This window comes from Oncorhynchus clarkii, chromosome 24 (genome assembly GCF_045791955.1).
Source record: "Oncorhynchus clarkii lewisi isolate Uvic-CL-2024 chromosome 24, UVic_Ocla_1.0, whole genome shotgun sequence".
NCBI lineage: Eukaryota > Metazoa > Chordata > Actinopteri > Salmoniformes > Salmonidae > Oncorhynchus > Oncorhynchus clarkii.
In genome coordinates, this window is record NC_092170.1 from 39,326,622 (window position 1) to 39,346,460 (window position 19,839).

Below are 19,839 nucleotides of genomic sequence, written 5' to 3' on the forward strand. Positions count from 1 at the left end.
CATTTAGCAGGTCAAATTGGATTTTAACATTCTAGATTTGAACATTCTCTCATAACATTGGAATATCTAAAGTGAACCTGTGTAATGTTACCAGTTACAATGTTACCAATGATTACCTGCTAAATTGTTGGTCATCTCTGTCAGAGTAGTCCTCCCTAACTGTATGATAAACCATATAACTGATCGTTACAATGTTTGTTCCCCTCAATCATTTCTTAATAATGTATATCATTGGATGTCTTCTCCATGAGGTGTTTCTTGGTGTTCTTCTCCGGCCTGAACAGAATAATAAAGCATTTAGGAACAAATAATAGAAAGAACAACCCAAAGCTAGAGGTGATGATGGCAAAGATCTCCACAGCTACAGTGAACTTCCCAGGAGAGCTGACATAAGCTGGGATAAAGGTGATCCAGACTGCACAGAATATGAGCATGCTGAAGGTGATGAATTTGGCCTCATTGAAGTTATCAGGCAGCTTCCGAGCCAGAAAAGCCAGCACAAAGCACAAGAGAGACAGGAGTCCTATATAGCCCAACACAGCCCAGAAACCAATAGCTGAACCCACATCACACTCTAGAATGATCTTTTCCTTGTAGGTAGTGAGGTTTTTAATGGGGAAGGGAGGGGACAGGACCAACCACAGAGTGCATATCAAAGCCTGGACAAACGTGAAGGACACTACAGTCAATCTCTGCTGTGAAGGGCCAAACCATTTCATGACATTACTGGCTGGAAGTGTAGCCCTGAAGGCCATCAACACCACTATTGTTTTCCCCAGAACACAAGAGATGCAGAGGACGAAGGTGATCCCAAACGCTGTGTGACGCAGCATACAGGACCAGTCAGAGGGCCGGCCAATGAAAGTAAGAGAACACAGAAAACACAGAGTCAAGGAGAAGAGCAGCAGGAAGCTCAGCTCAGAGTTGTTGGCCCTGACGATGGCCGAAGTTCGATGGCGGTAGAAGACTGTTGCCGTGGCGATTGCAAGACTAGCCCCGCCTACAGAGCAGGCGGTCAGGATGATTCCAAGGACCTCGTGGAAGGACAGGAACTCCACAGGCTTAAGGATACAGAGGTCTCTCTCAGCGTTGGGCCAGTACTCCTCGGGACAGATCAGACAGTCTGAAGAATCTGACCAGGACAAAACAACAGACATCAAATGTTAATAATAATAGACTCAGGTCAAATCTTTTACAAATACATGTCCCACAATGCTGCACTTTGTCAGTTTACAATAAAGAATGTTGAATTACTGTGCAGCTTACATGAGATAATAAGAACAGGAACATGATTGACAGACACTACCTTTGTAGTGCTGGTAATATAAATAAACCAATACTTAGTTAACCGTGACAGAAATTACTACACAACTGTTCCTATAGTCCTACCTGTGTTATTACTGATCTCTCCCTCTGCACATTGGATACAGTCATAACAGCATACAGGCTTTCCTTTCTGTACAGCCTTACGAGTGCCTGGGGGACAGCTCTCACTGCACACTGACACAGGTACTTGTGTACTGTTCTTTACCCAGGTGATTTCCCTGTTGATGTCAAACCTCTGGTCAGGAGGCAGGGACGCATCATAGCACCCTACTGTCACAAACTCCATATTCCCACTCTCCTGTATCTGCCAGTTGACCAGCTCATAGGTGGCCACTGGGTCCCCATTGGCATCGAAAGACACCTGGTACCCGTTACGAGAGAAGTTCACCCTCTTCAATCTCTCCAGGACCTAGGGTTTGGAAGGGCATGGGAGAGAGGTGACGGGAGAGATGGAGAGGTGTGAAGAGAGATGGTCAGAAGGGAAGAGAGAGATGGAGTGAGGGAGAGAGAGAAACAGAACATTAATTCACCTCATATATTTATCCAATGCAGTACTTCAGAACAAGTTGTAAAGTATAATGAGAACTCCTAGGCCTTCATACACATAGTCTAAATAAACATATCAATCTGAACATTATACTATCGTCTTGTCATTCACCTGTGTTGGCTTCACATTAAGGTTTTTGTCACAGTTCACAGTGGAGTTTTCTCTCTCTTCACAAACGATGCTGTGGATGGCGTGTGCTATGGCATAAACAGCTTTATACACCATGTTAGTGACACGCAGCTGGGATGTATCTGTGTAGGGGGTCTGTAGCTGCTGTATATCCTCACTGCCATCACAGACCTTCTCTTCAACCTCAACCCCTGTAGAGGTCCCTACAGACAGACAGAGAGAGATACCAACAGACCAACAGACAGACGGACGGACGGACAGATAGATAGATATATATATAGATAGCTAGATAGACAGACAGACAGATAGACAGATAGATATATACCTGTCCCCAGCCTACAGCCAAAGGCTCCCTCCCAGAACTCAGTGAGCATGGGAGAGTTGGACACCTTCTGTGGGGAGAGGTCCAGGAGGAAGTCCCTGAGGCCGGGGATGACAGAGCGTTGGATGCCAAATCCGATGGCCCCGGCACACAGACCGAAGCGCAGCATATCTGGGTCAGTGACCCAGGACTCAGTCCCGATCCACTGGCGGGGTGGAGAGGGCAGGCGTTCCATCTCCTTCAGCAGGATCTTCATTTCCCCAATGGCTGTGAATGCAACCACCACCCGGGCTGTGGAGCTGGGGAACATGATTATATAATATGCTTAATATGCTGGTCATGTTTGTCATTCACTGCAATGTCTCAGTGAAGTGAACATGAACATTAGTTTTAATCAACACTTTTGACATGCTTAAGATATGCAAATCATGTTGGTCTCACAGATCAGCTTTGGGAAAAGAGAGAAATTAATAACAATAGTATTTAAAAAAAAATATGGTCTTGCATTTGTGTGAATGAAAAGTTCACAAGTAATCACGGATCACCTGCGGATCACGTCGGCCACCCGTTGCACTCTGCTGAGATGGTTGGTACGGGAGAAGGCTTCAGAATACTCCACACAGATACCTTCCTCTTGTGCTGCCTGTAGGAAAGCCGCCATCCCGTTATTACCGTAGTCAGAGTCGGAACGGACCGCCCCAATCCAGGTCCAGCCGAAGTGCCTAATGAGGTGGGCCAGAGCGGCAGCCTGGAACTGATCACTGGGGATGGTTCTGAAGAAGGTTGGATACTGTTTCTTATCACTCAGACAAGCACAGGTGGAAAAGTGACTCACCTTGGTAAAAACAGACAGTCGAAAACATGAGAAAGAACGTCATGTCGGCCAAACGAGTCTCAGGTATTGGTTACTTCCTACTTTTTTTCTTTAGAAGTTTGGTATGAGGTTAGGGAGACATTAATTATAATAATTTATTGTTTTTCATTGGGCCAGATTGAAAAGGATACATATTTCTACCCGTTTCTATCTTGGTCGTTCTATTCATATTGACAATAGTAAAATAAGACATACTGGTGCTGTGAAAAACATGAGTAAAAGGTGTGAAACTAATCCCTGGTCTCCCATAACAACCTAGCCTATGAAAGATAGTCCTCAGTCTATGTTCACATGCATTTCTCTACATAATTTCACACTGAAATGTATATTCCTGAAAGAGAGGAGAACACAGTTGGAATACGGTAAATTAATAAAAGTAGAACTCATTCCTGAAAGAGAGGAGAATATAAAGTAGGAATACAATAAGTTTAAAAGAAGCTGAATTATTTCTGTCCACAGGAGTTTACCTGAGGAATGCCGAAAGGGCCGATGATGCGCAACATGCTGATGGTTGGCGTGGAGCCAGACTCGCCCACGATAGCTGTCACCGTAGGCGACCCCGAGCACTCTTCTCCGGTATCAAACATTGGGTCCAGGCCGTTAGCCAGTTGGAAGGCCACATTCATGGCCATGGGGACCGAGGTGCATGAGTCGTGCACTTGATAACCGAGTGTGACACCTGGTAGAAGGTCTGAACTGTTGTTTATCTCCTCAACTGCGAAGACCATGGCGCGCGAGAAGCGCAACTCACGAGTATCCAAACTGTAAATAGAAAGTAGGTGAGTGAGCACCTCTTGACTAAATGGTAAACTAGCCGATAGAATATATGGTTATACGAGGGCAAACATCTTCATATCTAGCCTTATTTTCCTCACTGTTTACATGCCTACACTTTTGATTTCCGTAATTGAGGACATTGTAGTATAGCTGTCACGGGGACTAGGTGGGTGAAGGAATCAGAAGCAGAGATTTCCACTGGGGTTAAGTGCTCTTTACTTCGGCACACAAAATGATAAGCCCAACAATATAGGGCGCGGACATGCAACGTGACAACCCAAAAAACACAGGGTGCCAAGTTAAGAAAATAAATCCACCTCTACCTAAAATACACACACGTAACATAAAGACAATCTTGCAGAAAACAAGGGTGGGTCCACCTACTAAATATAGGGAAGCTCATTAAACCAAACAACAGAAACACAGGTGAAACTAATTAGACAAAACAAACAGACAAACGAAAAAGGGATCGGTGGTGGGCTAGTAGGATGGTGACATGCCCACCGAGCACCGCCCGAACAAGCAGGGGAGCCAACTTCGGTGGAAGTCCTGACAATAGCCTTCATTTGAAAATGTGACACTGCAACAGTTATCTACTCTCTCAGACACAAACACACTTTTTTATCTGTCTTAAAAACACTGGTTATCTGTCTTTAAAACACTGTTTACCTGTCTTTAAATACACTGTTCATCTGTCTTTAAAATACTGTTTACCTGTCTTTAAACACACTGTTTCTCTGTCTTTAAAACACTGTTCATCTGTCTTTAAAATACTGTTTACCTGTCTTTAAACACACTGTTTCTCTATCTTTAACACACTGTTCATCTGTCTTTAAAACACAATTTATCTGTCTCTAAACACACTGTCTCCATGTCTTTAAAACACAATTTATCTCTCTCCCCACACAGCCACAGTCCTGTCCCCTGCTCCCTCTTGCGCTTACTGACCTCCCTGTGCACTGCAGGGGCTCAGGCAGGCTGGTGTAGCTGTGTTCCACAGTGTGCATGTAGTTGTGGATGGAGAACACACCCCCGATGACAAAGTCCCCATCCTGGGAGAACGCCGGAGAACGAGGGGTGCCTTGAAACCTGCATCTGATAGACTCCAGCCCAGAGGCAGAGGCAGAGGCAGATGAGAGCAAGGCAAGCTCACCAGCCACCACAGCTAGATGTAGTAGAACCAGACTACCAGCCAGACTTGGATCCAGAGCAGGAGACGGAGAGAGCCTCATTCCCCTGATATGTAGAAGGTATGGCGTAATACAGCGCCACACAGACCCATATAGGTCAGGTTACCTCTCTACTCTGGGTTAAATACCCACCATACCTCTGTGGGGATTCCTCTGGGAGCCACACTGTGGGTATGGCCATGCCATGGAGGGAGGGGCTAGAGGCTGCTCTGCTCACCCAGTCAGGTCCTGCTTCTTTCAGCTATAGAGAGTGTATGCACCAGCATCAGAACTACGTTGACTGTAATGGTTTAGATAGACATAAACATACATTAGACACACAATAACCATGAGCCTCTCTTATATTTCCCTTACTGTCTAGTCCTCTTGGCATGCTGGCTCTGCACAGTATTTCCCCAACTGTCTTGTGTTTTTGGTATGCTAGCTCTACACAGTTATTCCTCTACAGTCTAGTCCTCTTTGTAAGCTGGCTCTACTCAGTATTTCCCCTACAGTCTATTCCTCTTGTCACGCTGGCTCTTCACAGTATTTCCCCTACAGCCTAGTCCTCGTGGAACGCTGGCAGTACACAGTATTTCCCCTACAGTCTAGTCCTCTTGGTACGCTGGCAGTACACAGTATTTATTCAAAAGTCTAGTCCTCTTGGTACGCTTCCTCTCTTATATTTCCAATACAGTCGAGTCCTATTGGTAAGCTTCCTCTCTTATATTTCCCCTACAGTCTAGTACTCTTGGCACATTGCCTCCCTTACAGTTGAAGTCAGAAGTTTACATTTACCTTAGCCAAATACATTTAAACTCAGTTTTTCAAAATTCCCGACATTTATTCCAAGTAAAAATTCCCTTTCTTAGGTCAGTTAGGATCACCACTTATTTTAAGAAAGTGAAAAGTCAGAATAATAGTAGAGAAAATGATTTATTTCAGCTTTAATATCTATCATCACATCCTCAGTGGGTCAGAATTATACATACACTCAATTAGTATTTGGTTGCATTGCCTTTAAATGAATGGATCTGGGCTGGCCGCCATGCCTGGACTGGGCATCGGCGCAGACGAAGTATCCGGCCATGGATCTGGGTTGGCCGCCATGCCTGGACTGGGCATCGGCACAGACGAATTCTCCGGCCATGGATCTGGGCTGGCCGCCATGCCTGGACTGGGCATCGACACAGACGAAGGCTCCGGCCATGGATCTGGGCTGGCCGCCATACCTGGACTGGGCATCGGCGCAGACAAAGTATCCGGCCATAGATCTGGGTTGGCCGCCATGCCTGGACTGGGCATCGGCACAGACGAAGGCTCCGGCCATGGATCTGGTTTGGCCGCCATGCCTGGACTGGGCACCTGCTCTGAGGAAGGCTCCAGCCATGGGGACTTGACATCGTACTGGCCAATGGTGCATAGGAAGGCTCCTGACCTGGAGCAGGATTGAACACTGTGTCTGGAATAAGCACCGGCGCAGAGAAAGGCTCCTGACCTGGAGCGAGACTGGACACCGTGCCCGGATTGGGCCCCAACGCAGAGGAAGACTCCGGCCCTGGAGGTGGACTGGACACCGTGCATGGACTGGGCACTGGCGCAAAGGAAGTCTCCTGCCCTGGAGCAGGACTGGACACCTTACCTGGAAGCTCGTGACCGTTGACCGTCGCTGGAGGTTCCGGACCATTGATCGTCGCCAGAAGCTCTGGACTGGGAACCGTCGCCGGAAGCTCTGGACTGTGAACCGTCGCCGGAGGCCTAGTGTGTGGAGCCGGTACAGGTGGCACCGGACTGGTGACACACACTTCAGGGAGAGTGAGGGGAGCGAGCACAGGACGTACTGGACTGGGGAGACGCACTGGAGGCCTGGTATGTGGAGCCGGCACAGGTGGCACCGGACTGGTGTCACTCTCTTCAGCACTCCTGTACGGCAGCATTCTCATTGCTACCACCTCTCTCCGGAATCTTTCATCAAATTCCTCCTCCGACTCCCACACAGGCTCTGGCACTCTCCGCTGCTCGACCGCCAGCTCCATGTGCCCTCCCCAAAATAATCTTTTTTTTTTTTTTAGCAGCGTATTGACGACACGCTCCTCATGGCGAGTGCGAGGAACCGGCACAGGACATACCGGGCTGAGGAGGCGCACTGAAGATGTGGTGCATGGAGCCGTCCCATATGGCACCGGACTGAGGACCCGCTCCTCAGCACGATTGCGCTGCCGCATACTCCTAGCCAACTCCATTCTCCGGTATCTTTCCTCACACTGTTCCATCAACTCCCATGCGGGCTCTGGCACTCTCCTTGGGTCGACTGACCACATCTCTATCGCCTGCTCCATGTGCTCTGGCTCTTCACGCGTTTCAGTCGGCCACCCCTTGTGCCCCCACCCCAAAAAATCTTGGGGTTGTCCTTGGGCTTTCGGTGGACGTGAACCCTGTCGTCGTCGCTGTCCTCCATTATTACCTTCCGTCTGCCGCCAAGGGAGGGTCTTGCATCCACCCATCACGTCTTCCCATGTCCAAAACTCCTTTACCCCGTGGATACGCTGCTTGGTCCTCTTTTGGTGGGTTATTCTGTCACAGTTGTCGTAAGAACGGGACCAAGGCGCAGCGGATTTTGAGTTCCACATATTTATTCCAATGCGAAACTTAAGCCAACACCAAGAAATCAAATTAACGAACAACGGTATGTGACTATGTGGTACACATGCTCAAACACAAAATAATATCCCACAAACACAGGTGGGAAAAATGTCTACTTAAATATGATCCCCAAATAGAGACAAAGATTACCAGCTGCCTCTAATTGGGAATTATACAAAACACCAACATAGAAAATATAAACTAGAACACAACATAGAAATTATAAACTAGAATAACACGTAGTCACGCCCTGACCAACTACACCATAGAGAAACAAGGGCTCTCTATGGTCAGGGCGTGACAGTACTATTGTTTGTACAGATGAACATGGTACCTTCAGGTGTTTGGAAATTGCTCCCAAGGATGAACCAGACTACAATTATTTTTCTTAGGTCTTGGCTGATTTCATTAGATTTTCCCATGATGTCAAGCAAAGAGGCACTGAGTTTGAAGGTAGGCCTTGAAATAAATCCGTAGGTACACCTCCAATTGACTCAAATTATGTCAATCAGCCTATCAAAAGCTTCTAAAGCCATGACATATATTTCTGGAATTTTCCATGCTGTGTAAAGGCACAGTCAACTTAGTTTGTTATCTTCTCATCCACTTGAAGTGTGAAACAGTGAATTATAAGTGAAATAATCAGTCTGTAAACAACTGTTGGAAAAATTACTTGCGTCATGTACAAAGTAGATGTCCTAAAATAGTTCAATTTGTTAACAAGAAAATTGTGGAGTTGTAATGACTCCAACCTAAGTGTATGTAAACTTCTGACTTCAACTGTGTATGAAAATGTTTATTATATTATTATAATACATAATATGATGAAATACAATATCAATTGAACACATGCACTTCAATGTTATATCAATTCATATAGGAATAAAGCTTTTCTCCAACAACATGGAAGTTGTTCCACTCTGTAGGCTACTGCTAATCACATCATTTAGCAGGTCTAATTAGATTTTAACACTCTAGATTTGAACAATCTCTCATAACATTGGAATATCTAAAGTGAAACTGTCATGTTACTAGTTACAAATTTACCAATGATTATCTGCTAAATTGTTGTTCATCTCTGTCAGAGTAGTCCTCCCTAACTGTATGATAAACCATATAACTGAACGTTACAATGTTTTTTCCACTCAATAATTTCTTAATAACGTATATCATTGGATGTCTTATCCCTAAGGTGTTTCTTGGTGTTCTTCTCTGGCCTGAACAGAATAGTAAAGCATTTAGGAACAAATAAAAGAAAGAACAACCCAAAGCTAGAGGTGATGATGGCAAAGATCTCCACAGCTACCGTCAACTTCCCTGGAGAGCTGACATAAGCTGGAATAAAGGTGATCCAGACTGCACAGAATATGAGCATGCTGAAGGTGATGAATTTGGCCTCATTGAAGTTATCAGGCAGCTTCCGAGCCAGAAAAGCCAGCACAAAGCACAAGAGAGACAGGAGTCCTATATAGCCCAACACAGCCCAGAAACCAATAGCTGAACCCACATCACACTCAAGAATGATCTTTTCCTTGTAGGTAGTGAGGTTTTTAATGGGGAAGGGAGGGGACAGGACCAACCACAGAGTGCATATCAAAGCCTGGACAAACGTGAATGACACTACAGTCAATCTCTGCTGTGGAGGGCCAAACCATTTCATGACATTACTGCCTGGAATCGTAGCCCTGAAGGCCATCAACACCACTATTGTTTTCCCCAGAACACAAGAGATGCAGAGAACGAAGGTGATCCCAAACGCTGTGTGACGCAGCATACAGGACCACTCAGAGGGCCGGCCAATGAAAGTAAGAGAACACAGAAAACACAGAGTCAAGGAGAAGAGCAGCAGGAAGCTCAGCTCAGAGTTGTTGGCCCTGACAATGGCAGACGTTCGGTGGTGGTAGAAGACAGTTGCCGTGGCGATGGCCAGACTAGCCCCGCCTACAGAGCAGGCGGTCAGGATGATTCCAAGGACCTCATGGAAGGACAGGAACTCCACAGGCTTAAGGATACAGCGGTCTCTCTCAGCGTTGGGCCAGTACTCTTCTGGACAGATCAGACAGTCTGAAGAATCTGACCAGGACAAAACAACAGACACCAAAGGTTAATAATAATAGATTCAGGTATTATTTATTTACAAATACATGTCCCACAATGCTGCACTTTTTCAGTTTACAATAAAGAATGTTGAATTAATGTGCAGCTTAAATAAGATAATAAGAACAGGAACATGCTTGACAGACACTACCTTTGTAGTGCTGGTAATATGAATAAACCACTACTTAGTAAACTGTGATAGAAATTACTACACAACTGTTCCTATAGTCCTACCTGTGTTATTACTGATCTCTCCCTCTGCACATTGGATACAGTCATAACAGCATACAGGCTTTCCTTTCTGTACAGCCTTACGAGTGCCTGGTGGACAGCTCTCACTGCACACTGACACAGGTACTTGTGTACTGTTCTTTACCCAGGTGATTTCCCTGTCGATGTCAAGCCTCTGGTCAGGAGGCAGGGACGCATCATAGCGCCCCACTGTCACAAACTCAATCTTCCCACTCTTCCGTCTCTGCCAGTTGACCAGCTCATAGGTGGCCACTGGGTCCCCGTTGGCATCGAAAGACACCTGGTACCCGTTACGAGAGAAGTTCACCCTCCTCAACCTCTCCAGGACCTGGGGTTTGGAAGGGCAAGGGAGAGAGAGAGAGAGGGGACGAGAGAGAATGAGAGAGGTGAAGAGAGTTGGAGATAAGGGAAGAGAGAGATGAGAGAAGGGATGAGAGATGGAGAGATAAATGGACAGAGGGGAAGAGAGAGATGAGAGATGGAGAAAGGGGAAGATAGATGGAGAGAGAAACAGAAAATTAATTCAACTCATTTTTATCAGATGCGTTACTTCAGAAGAAGTTGTAAAGTATAATGAGAACTCCTAGGCCTTCATACATGTAGTCTAAATGAACATATTTATCAGGAAATTAGACTATAGACTTGTCATTCACCTGTGTTGGCTTCACATTAAGGTTTTTGTCACAGTTCACAGTGGAGTTTTCTCTCTCTTCACAAACGATGCTGTGGATGGCGTGTGCTATGGCATAAACAGCTTTATACACCATGTTAGTGACACGCAGCTGGGATGTATCTGTGTAGGGGGTCTGTAGCTGCTGTATATCCTCACTGCCATCACACACCTTCTCTTCAACCCCAACACCTGTAGAGGTCCCTACAGATAGAGAGAGAGAGAGAGAGACAGACAGACAGACAGAGAGAGATACCAACAGACTAACAGACGGACGGACGGATGGATGGATTGATAGATAAATAGATATATAGATAGATAGATACCTATACCCAGCCTACAGCCAAAGGCTCCCTCCCAGAACTCAGTGAGCAGGGGAGAGTTGGACACCTTCTGTGGGGAGAGGTCCAGGAGAAAGTCCCTGAGGCCCGGGATGACAGAGCGTTGGATGCCATATCCGATGGCCCCGGCACACAGGCCGAAACTCAGCAAATTTGGGTCAGTGACCCAGGACTCACTCCCGATCCACTGGCGGGGCGGAGAGGGCAGGCGTTCCATCTCCCTCAGCAGGATTCTCATGTCCCAAGCGGATACGAATGCAACCACCACCCGTGCTGTGGAGCTGGGGAACATGATTATATCATATGCTTAATATGCTGGTCATGTTCGTCATTCATTGGAATTCTCAGTGAAGTGAACATGAACATTAGTATTAATCAACACTTTTGACATGCGTAAGATATGCAAATCATGTTGGTCTCACAGATCAGCTTTGTGTAAAGAGAGAAATTATTAACAATAGTATGTTTTATAAATATGGTCTTGCATTTGTGTGAATGAAAAGTTCACCAGTAATCACGGATCACCTGCGGATCACGTCAGCCACCCGTTGCACTCTACTTAGTGGGTTGGTAAGGGAGAAGGCTTCAGAATACTCCACACAGATGCCCTCCTCTTGTGCTGCCTGAAGGAAAGCCGCCATCCCGTTATTACCGTAGTCAGTGTCGGAACGGACCGCCCCAATCCAGGTCCAGCCGAAGTGCCTGATGAGGTGGGCCAGAGCGGCAGCCTGGAACTGATCACTGGGGATGGTTCTGAAGAAGGTTGGATACTGTTTCTTATCACTCAGACAAGCACAGGTGGAAGAGTGGCTCACCTAGGAAAAAACAGACAATCGAAAACATGAGAAAGAACATCATGTTGACCAAACGAGTCTCAGTTATTGGCTACTTTCTGCTTTTTTTATTTTGCTATGTAGTTTGATGTTAGGGAGACATTAATAATAATAAGTCAGCTCATTTTTTTTCATTAGGCCAGAATGAAAAAGGTACACAAAACTGTAACACAATTCCCTGGTCTCCCATAACAACCTAGCCTATGAAAGATAGTCCTCAGATCATGACTCATAATCCTCGGTCTATGTTCAAATGCCTAGAGAAGTTCTCCAGACTCATCGTCCTCAGTCTATGTTCAAATGCCTAGAGAAGTTCTCCAGACTCATCGTCCTCAGTCTATGTTCAAATGCCTAGAGAAGTTCTCCAGACTCATAGTTCTCAGTCTATGCTCAAATGGTTTTCTCCACATAATTTCACACAGACATGTATATTCCTGAAAGAGAGGAGAATACAGTTGGAATACAGTGAATTAAAAGTTGAACTCATTCCTGAAAGAGAGGAGAATATAAACTAGAAATACAGTAAATTAAAATAAACTGAATGATTTATTTTCACAAGAGTTTACCTGAGGAATGCCGAAAGGGCCGGTGATACGCAACATGCTGATGGTTGGTGTGGAGCCAGACTCCCCCACGATAGCTGTCACTGTAGTCGATCCAGAGCACTGTTCTCCGGTATCAAACATGGGATCCAGGCCGTTAGCCAGCTGGAAGGCCACTTTCACGGCCATAGGGACCGAGGCGCAGGAGTCGTGCACTTGATAACCAAGCGTAATACCCGGTAGAAGGTCTGAACTGTTGTTTATCTCCTCAACTGCGAAGACCATGGCGCGCGAGAAGCGCAACTCACGGGAATCCATACTGTAAATAGAAGATGGGTCAGTGAGCACCTCCTGACAAATCATAAACTAGCCTATAGAATGTTTTCATGGCAAACAGCCTAATATCTAGAATTATTTTCCATACCGTCTATATGACTACACTTTTGTTGTCTGTAATTGAGGACACTGTATTATAGTCTGCATTTGAAAATGTGATCCTTTGTAACAGTAGGCTTTGCCTACACTTTTAATCTGTTTTTATACACACAGTTAAACTGTCTTTTAAACCCTGTTTGTCTCTTTAAACACTGTTTATCGTCTTTATAAAAACTGTTCATCTGTCTTTAAACAAACTTTTCATCTGTCTTTAACAAATTGTTTATCTTTCTTTAAACACTTTGTTTCTCTGTGATTAAAACTTTCTCTCTTTCTTTAAACACACTGTTTATCGGTCTTTAAACACACTGTTCCTCTGTCTGTAAACAAACTGTTTATCGGTATTTAAACACATTGATTCTCGGTCATTAACACACTGTTTATCGGACTTTAAACACACTGTTTGCCGGGCATTAAACACACTGTTCCTCTGTCTTTAAAACACAATTTATCTGTCTACCCACACAGCCACAGTCCTGTCCCCTGCTCCCTCTTGCGCTCACTGACCTCCCTGTGCACTGCAGGGGCTCAGGCAGGCTGGTGTAGCTGTGTTCCACAGTGTGCATGTAGTAGTGCATGGAGAAAACACCCCCGATGACAAAGTCCCCGTCCTGGGAGAACACCGGAGGACGAGGGGTGCCTTGGAGCCTGCATCTGACAGACTCCAGCCCAGAGGCAGAGACAGAGGCAGACGAGAGCAAGGCAAACCCACCAGCCACCACAGCTAGATGTAGTAGAACCAGACTACCAGCCAGACTTGGATCCAGAGCAGGAGTCGGAGAGAGCCTCATTCCCCTGATGTGTAGAAGGTATGGAGTAATACAGCGCCACACAGACCCACATAGGTCAGGTTACCTCTCTACTCTGTGTTAAATACTCACCGTACCTCTGTGGGGATTCCTCTGGGGGCCACACTGTGGGTATGGCCATGCCAAGGAGGGAGGGGTTAGAATCTGCTCTGCTCACCCAGTCAGGTCCTGCTTCTTTCAGCTATAGAGATGCACCAGCATCAGAACTATGTTGACTGTAATGGTTTAGATAGACATAAACATACAGTAGACACACTATAACCATCTGGCTCTCTTATATTTCCTCTACAGTCTAGTCCTCTCTCCACACTGGCTCTACACAGTATTTCCCAGACAGTCTAGTCCTCTAGGCACGCTGGCTCTACACAGTATTTCCCTGACAGTCTAGTCCTCTTGGCAAGCTGGCTCTACACAGTATTTCCTCGACTTTCTAATCCTCTTTGCACTTTGACTCTCTAATATTTCCACCACAGTCTAGTCCCTTTGGCACTCTGCCTCTACAAAGCTTTTCCCCTACAGTCTAGTCCTCTTGGCACGCTGCTTCTCTTATATTTCCATTGCAGTCTAGTCCTCTGGTATGCTGGCTCTACACTGGAACCTTGAACGAAACCTGGAGAGGAACTAGGCTCTGAGGGGCGGCCAGTCCTCTTCTGGCTGTGCCATTGAGAGAGTGAAAAACAGCAGGTCCGGGACAAGGGAGCACTTCCGGTGACAGTTGAAACTGGAACAGCAGCACAACCAGGTGGACTGAGGACAGCAAGGAGTCATCAGGCCAGGCAGTCCTGAGGCATGGTCCCAGGGCTCAGGTCCTCCGAGAGAAGAGAAAGACAGAGAGAGAAAGAAAGAGATAATTAGAGGGAGCATACTTAAATTCACACAGGACACTGGATAAGACAGGAGAAATACTCCAGAGACAACAGTGAACCTAGCCCCCCGACACATAATCTATTGCAACATAATTACTGGAGGCTGAAACAGGAGGGGTTGGGAGACACTGTGGCCCCATCCTATACACACTGACAGGGCCAATCAGGCAGATATAACCCCACCCACTGTGCCAAAGCACAGCCCCCGCACCACTAGATATCTTTAACCACCAACTTACTACCCTGAGACAAGACAGAGTATAGCCCACGAAGATCTCCTCCACGGCACAAACCCGAAGGGGGCGCCAACCAACAAAGGAAGATCATGTCAGAGACTCAACCCACTCAAGAGACGCACCCCTCCTAGGGATGGCATGGAAGAGCACAAGTAAGTCAGTGACTTAGCCCCCCTAATAGGGTTGGAGGTAGAGAATCCTTGTGGAGAGAGGGGAACCGGACAGGCAGAGACAGCAAGGGCGGTTTGTCGCTCCAGTATCTTTCCGTTCACCTTCACACCACTGGGCCAGACTACACTCAATCATAGTCCCTAAGGAAGAGATGAGTCTTAAATAAAGCTTTAACTTCTTGGTGACTGGGGGGCAGTATTGAGTAGCTTGAATGAATAAGGTGCCCAGAGAATACTGCCTGCTACTCAGGCCCAGTTGCCAATATATGCATAGTATTAGTAGATTTGGATAGAAAACACTCTGAAGTTTCTAAAACTGTTTGAATGATATCTGCGAGTATAACAGAACTCATATGGCAGGCAGAAATCCAACCAGAAAGTTGGAAATCTGAGGTTGGTTGTTTTTCAACTTATTCCCTATTGAAGATACAGTGGGATATTGGTCGTGTTGCACTTCCTAAGGCTTCCACCAGATGTCAACAGTCTTTAGAACCTAGTTTGATGCTTCTACTGTGAATGTGGGCTGAATGAGAGGGGAATGAGTCAGAGGTCTGGTAGAATTGTTGTGCGCATCTATCAAACAATACAGAGATAAATAAAGAGAGTGACCTCAATTTCTTTTTCTTTTCTGGATGGTTTGTCCTCAGGGTTTCGGGTGCCAAATAAGTGCTGTTATACTCACAGACATCATTCAAACAGTTCTATACACTTTAGAGTGTTTTCTATCCATATCTACTAACAATATGCATATCCTAATGTCGTTTCTTTGGCTATGCCGGATTAAGTGATATGACATGCTATTCTATAAAATAATTTCTCTGTAATTGATATTACCTGATTGAGCTAATCATGTAAATGTGATTAACTAGAGTGTCGGGCACCACAAAATAATATTTATAGAGCTGTTATCTTCCGAATAAACTCTTAAAGACCTCGTAATATTTTACATCAACAGCAGTCAATATTAATCGTCATCTTAATTCAGTCTCAGCAGAAAGTTGCAAATTCTTGGTTATCTGCACGAACCCTGGCTAACAAGTTGAACCAGCAATACAAAATTGGGTTTAATTATTTATTTACTAAATACCTAACTAATCGCACATAATTACACATACAGATAATTAAATCATAACTTGATTACAAATTACGTCATAAAGGAAAACGTCCCTAGCGGGCGGAACAGATATGACAGCTTGTTACACAAAGGAAAAGGGGCTGGGTTTGAGTGAAAGAGCGGGAAGACTGAGGAACAATGGGCAAAGCTGTGCTATCGTAAATACAGTATCTTATGCATTCTAAATTGCCGCCCATTTGGAAAAGGAAAATGCAATAAATATTTACTCTGAGCTGGGCTTCAGTAGGTTGGTTGTATATGGAAGGCCATGTTGCCCAACCGAGTCCTTTGAAGGATGTCTCTGCTGGTAAATTGGCTCCTTTGTAGTAACGTCATTGTGTGGTAGACGGGATACTCTGTTTGTTCAAAGTTCATACCATTCGCAACCAAAGCTCATGCTGATGTTGGCTTCGTTCTGTAGTTATTATCTGAACCATTCTGACATCAGACCGTCGTCCTCACGTCCTCGGAACAGGAGGTTATATTGTCGTCAAGGGCTTACATAAGAAGGGAGAGGAGGGCGTGTTTTAAAAGTATTATAGCACATGTCCCTTCACAGGGGCGGGCCACTGATTGAGCTGAGCCATATCTTATGAAAACCCAAATCTCACATTTTAGAAGCTAAAATCACATGTCATCCCATCACAAATAATTTCATATTCAAACATTTAAATTGAACAACAATTCCACGTGAATCCGATAACTCTGATGTGTAGACTTTCCACTGTAGAGTTTATGTCGTCTTGTCATTGATGAGAATGTCTCAGATGACAACCGAACTGACATCATATTCATTAAAAGGTAATTTACAACCTTCACGAGTGCAGTATCAGTGCTATGATGGGGTCTAAAATCAGACTGAAGTGTTTCGTATACGTTGTTTGTCTTCAGGAAGGCAGTGAGTTGCCGTGCAACAGCCTTTTCTACATTTTTGAGAGGAATGGGAGTTTTGATATAGGCCGATAGTTTTTTATATTTTCTGTGTCAAGGTTTGACTTTTTCAAGAGAGGCTTTATTACTGCCACTTTTAGTGAGTTTGGTACACATCCGGTGGACAGGGAGCTGTTTATTATGTTCAACATAGGAGGACCAAGCACAGGAAGCAGCTCTTTCAGTAGTTTAGTTGGAATTGGGTCCAATGTGCAGCTTGAAGGTTTAGAGGCCATTACTATTTTCATCAATGTGTCAAGAGATATTAAAAAACGTGTGTCTCCCTTGATCCTAGGTCAGTGTTGCTCAGACTCAGGACAACTGAGCTTTGGAGAAATACACATATTTAAATAAATGTCCGTAATTTGCTTTCTAATGATCATGATCTTTTCGTCAAAGAAGTTCATGAATTTATCACTTCTGATGTAAAAGCCATCCTCTCTTGGGGAATGCTGCTTTTTAGTTAGCTTTGCGACAGTATCAAAAATATATATATGATTGTTCTTACTCTCCTCAATTAAGTTGGAAAAATAGGATGATCGAGCAGCAGTGAGGGATCTCCGATACCGGTCTTTCCAAGCAAATCAGAAGACTTCCTGTTTGGTATAGTGCCATTTCGGTTCCAATTTTCTGGAAGCTTGCTTCAGGACTGGTATTTTCTGTATACCAGTGAGCTAGTTTATTATGACAAATGTTTTTAGTTTTTAGGAGTGTGACTGAATCTAGGGTATTACGTAAGGTTAAAATAAGTTCCTCGGTTAGGTGGTTAATGTTCCAACCGGACAATTCCTTTGTCTGTACAAATTAAGTGGAATGTAGCTACCTTTCACGTCAGTGCGCCAGACCGAGGTTGTGGCACTCTGACAGACAAATCACTCAATGAGCTCTTATGAGCGCCTTCTTTAGAGTAGAATCCTCAAAACAGGTTCTAAATACTGTTGACATCTAGTGGAAGCCTTGGGAAGTGAAACATAACTAATATCCCACTGTTTCTCATGTTTTGCCTGCCATATGAGTTCTGTTATACTCACATACATCATTCAAATAGTTTTAGAAACTTCAGAGTGTTTTCTATCCAAATTGAATAATTATATGCATATTCTAGCTTTTACGGCTGAGTAGCAGGCAGCTTAATTTGGGCATGTTTTTCATCCAAGCTACCCAATACTGCCCCCTACCCCAAATAAGTTAATCTGGAGTTATTGTTGCGACACTAATTACTGTAATTGGTACACTTGGAATACAAAAATATGAAAACCTCAATATAAATATCCAAATTAGAGCACAGAAAAATCATGAACAAATGAAACTCACATAATCACCCAGAAAAATCAATTGCAATACCATAGCAATTATGTTGACTGACTATTTATGGTAACAAACTGCTTAATTTGAGCACCACTGAGCATTAACATTCTACTAATGGCTTTAAAATCCCCTAGTCGATTTCCGCAGACCCACAGAAATTCAAATAGCATAGAAAAAAATCCCCATAAAAATCTGTCAGTTTAAGATAGCAATATTTTTTTGCATTGAATGTGTCTCAATCCACCTCATCCACGTAAGATGACAAAGCTAGAGCGACGTTTGTCAGACCATGAGACTTCCCGAAAATTGGTCTTCTCACAAAATCGTCTGTAGCATCCAAATGGTTTGCCTTCGAACTCTATTGAAAGATAAGACTCACGAACACAATGGTATTCTCCGTTTTGCTCTATGACCTCCACACGCTCTTGGGACTCAAGATCTGCCAACTTCTGTTTTGTAGCATCCAAACCGTTTCGGCTACACACTGATACATGTGAGACTAGTCGGGTGTTTCGCACGAGGAAGCCCACAGGCATCACAATACTCGTCTGAATGTCCCCGGTACCTGTTCTAAAAAATGATGGAAGTATGTACAGTCGTGGCCAAAAGTTTTGAGAATGACACAAATATTAATTTCCACAAAGTTTGCTGCTTCAGTGTCTTTAGATATTTTTGTCAGATGTTACTATGGAATACTGAAGTATAATTACAAGCATTTCATAAGTGTCAAAGGCTTTTATTGACAATTACGAGACGTTGATACAAAGAGTAAAAATGTGTAGTGGTGACCCTTCTTTTTCAAGACCTCTGCAATCTGCCCTGGCATGCTGTCAATTAACTTTTGGACCACATCCTGACTGTTGGCAGCCCATTATTGCGTAATAAATTCTTGGAGTTTGTCAGATTTTTTTTTTTTTTTTTTTTGTCCACCTGCCTCTTGATGACTGACAACATGTTCTCAATGGGAATGAGGTCTGGGGAGTTTCCTGGCCATGGACCCAAAATATCGATGTTTTGTTCCCCGAGCCATTTAGTTATCACTTTTGACTAATAGCAAGGTGCTCTATCCATCATGCTGGAAAATACACTGTTCCTGGATGGTTTGGAGAACTTGCGTTGGATGTGTTGGTACCTTCTTTATTCATGGCTGTGTTCTTAGGCAAAATTGTGAGTGAGCCCACTCTCTTGGCTGAGAAGGAACCCCACACATGAATGGTCTCAGGATGCTTTATTGTTGTCATGACACAGGACTGATGGTAGCGCTCACCTTGTCTTCTCCGGACAAGTTTTTTTTCAGGATTTCCCAAACAATCGGTAAGGGGATTCATCAGAGAAAAATACCCCAGTCCTCAGCAGTCCAATCCCTGTACCCTTTGCAGAATATCAGTCTGTCCCTGATGTTTTTCCTGGAGAGAAGTGGCTTCTTTGCTGCCCTTCTTGACCCCAGGC

At 44.6% G+C, this 19,839-nt stretch overlaps 2 protein-coding genes across 2 annotated transcripts; both read right to left on the bottom strand.

The window, feature by feature from the left end:
• Positions 1–215: 215 nt before the first annotated feature.
• Positions 216–5,129, bottom strand: LOC139382301 (extracellular calcium-sensing receptor-like). The gene is made up of 7 exons (XM_071126188.1): positions 4,924–5,129; positions 3,666–3,960; positions 2,870–3,159; positions 2,328–2,623; positions 1,985–2,205; positions 1,390–1,735; positions 216–1,132 (listed from the first exon to the last, which is right to left on the bottom strand). Exons 1-7 carry the CDS (start codon positions 4,980–4,982, stop codon positions 216–218), a joined length of 2,424 nt encoding a protein of 807 aa, XP_070982289.1. The 5' UTR covers positions 4,983–5,129.
• Positions 5,130–8,943: 3,814 nt separating this feature from the next.
• Positions 8,944–13,748, bottom strand: LOC139382297 (extracellular calcium-sensing receptor-like). The gene is made up of 7 exons (XM_071126185.1): positions 13,465–13,748; positions 12,547–12,841; positions 11,673–11,962; positions 11,148–11,428; positions 10,790–10,998; positions 10,119–10,464; positions 8,944–9,860 (listed from the first exon to the last, which is right to left on the bottom strand). Exons 1-7 carry the CDS (start codon positions 13,746–13,748, stop codon positions 8,944–8,946), a joined length of 2,622 nt encoding a protein of 873 aa, XP_070982286.1.
• Between the last annotated feature and the right edge of the window lie 6,091 nt (positions 13,749–19,839).